Source organism: Egretta garzetta, unplaced genomic scaffold, assembly GCF_000687185.1.
Source record: "Egretta garzetta isolate BGI_Z169 unplaced genomic scaffold, ASM68718v1 scaffold27, whole genome shotgun sequence".
In the NCBI taxonomy this organism is placed as follows: Eukaryota; Metazoa; Chordata; class Aves; order Pelecaniformes; family Ardeidae; genus Egretta; species Egretta garzetta.
This window is the reverse complement of record NW_009260400.1, coordinates 2,520,102-2,520,817: the sequence shown is the minus strand read 5'-3', so window position 1 is coordinate 2,520,817 and position 716 is coordinate 2,520,102. Positions and strand designations below refer to the sequence as shown.

The following is a 716-nucleotide window of genomic DNA, read 5'->3' as shown; positions in this document are numbered from 1 at the left end:
TTCCCCCCCCCTGCTGCTGGTGACCCCACTCTCTCGTGCCCCCCAGGGAGGCCCTCCAGGTCACACTCAACGATGTCACTGTCTGTGCGCCCGCAGCGCCGAGTCCTCATCACCAAGATCAATAGGAGCCAGTCCTTCGCTGGAGTGAACTCAACAGCCGACCGGCCCTTCAGGTAGGAGATGGGGGCTCCTGCTGCCTGCCACAAGGGATGGGGACAGGGACAGTCTTGGGCATGGTGGCGGGACCTGCTGCGTGTCCCGAGGCGCCTTCCCCACCCCGCTGCCTGGCATCTCCCACAGGGACCTTTGTGGTACCCAGGGGACATTGCAGCAGGGGCTGCAGGGAGCATTGAGGCTGGGATGGGGGACAGATCTCATCACCCCAACCCTCCGCTGCACTGCGTCCCAGGCTGGATGAGGAGCCTGCAGCCCTGTGGCTGGTGCCACCAGCGCCTGGCCGGGGGGGGGGGGGGGGGCGGGTGTAGCTCACCCTCCTTCTTCAGCCAGCTCTTAAGAGCTTCTCTGTGACCACCTCATCATGATTAATGGGTGCAGTGAAGGAGCTGAGGTGGCTTTGAAGCATTGTGTCTCGATGGCCTTGACATCCTGTGGCGGCCAGTTTTGGGGTTTGAGTGCTGGCATGAATCAGGGTTTCCCCTGGGTCATTTCAAACCTGTTGCTGAAAGGTTTTATTGGCTGGCCGTCAGGTGCGGTGC

At 62.3% G+C, this 716-nt stretch overlaps 1 protein-coding gene across 1 annotated transcript in view; it reads left to right on the top strand.

Moving 5' to 3' along the window:
- RIPOR1 (RHO family interacting cell polarization regulator 1) overlaps positions 1 to 716 on the top strand; it is a 17,668-nt gene that overhangs the window by 5,529 nt on the left and 11,423 nt on the right. Inside the window, exon 2 of the mRNA XM_035898810.1 lies at positions 47 to 173. Coding sequence (XP_035754703.1) covers positions 47 to 173 — 127 coding nt within the window. The remainder of the gene's footprint in view (positions 1 to 46; positions 174 to 716) is intronic.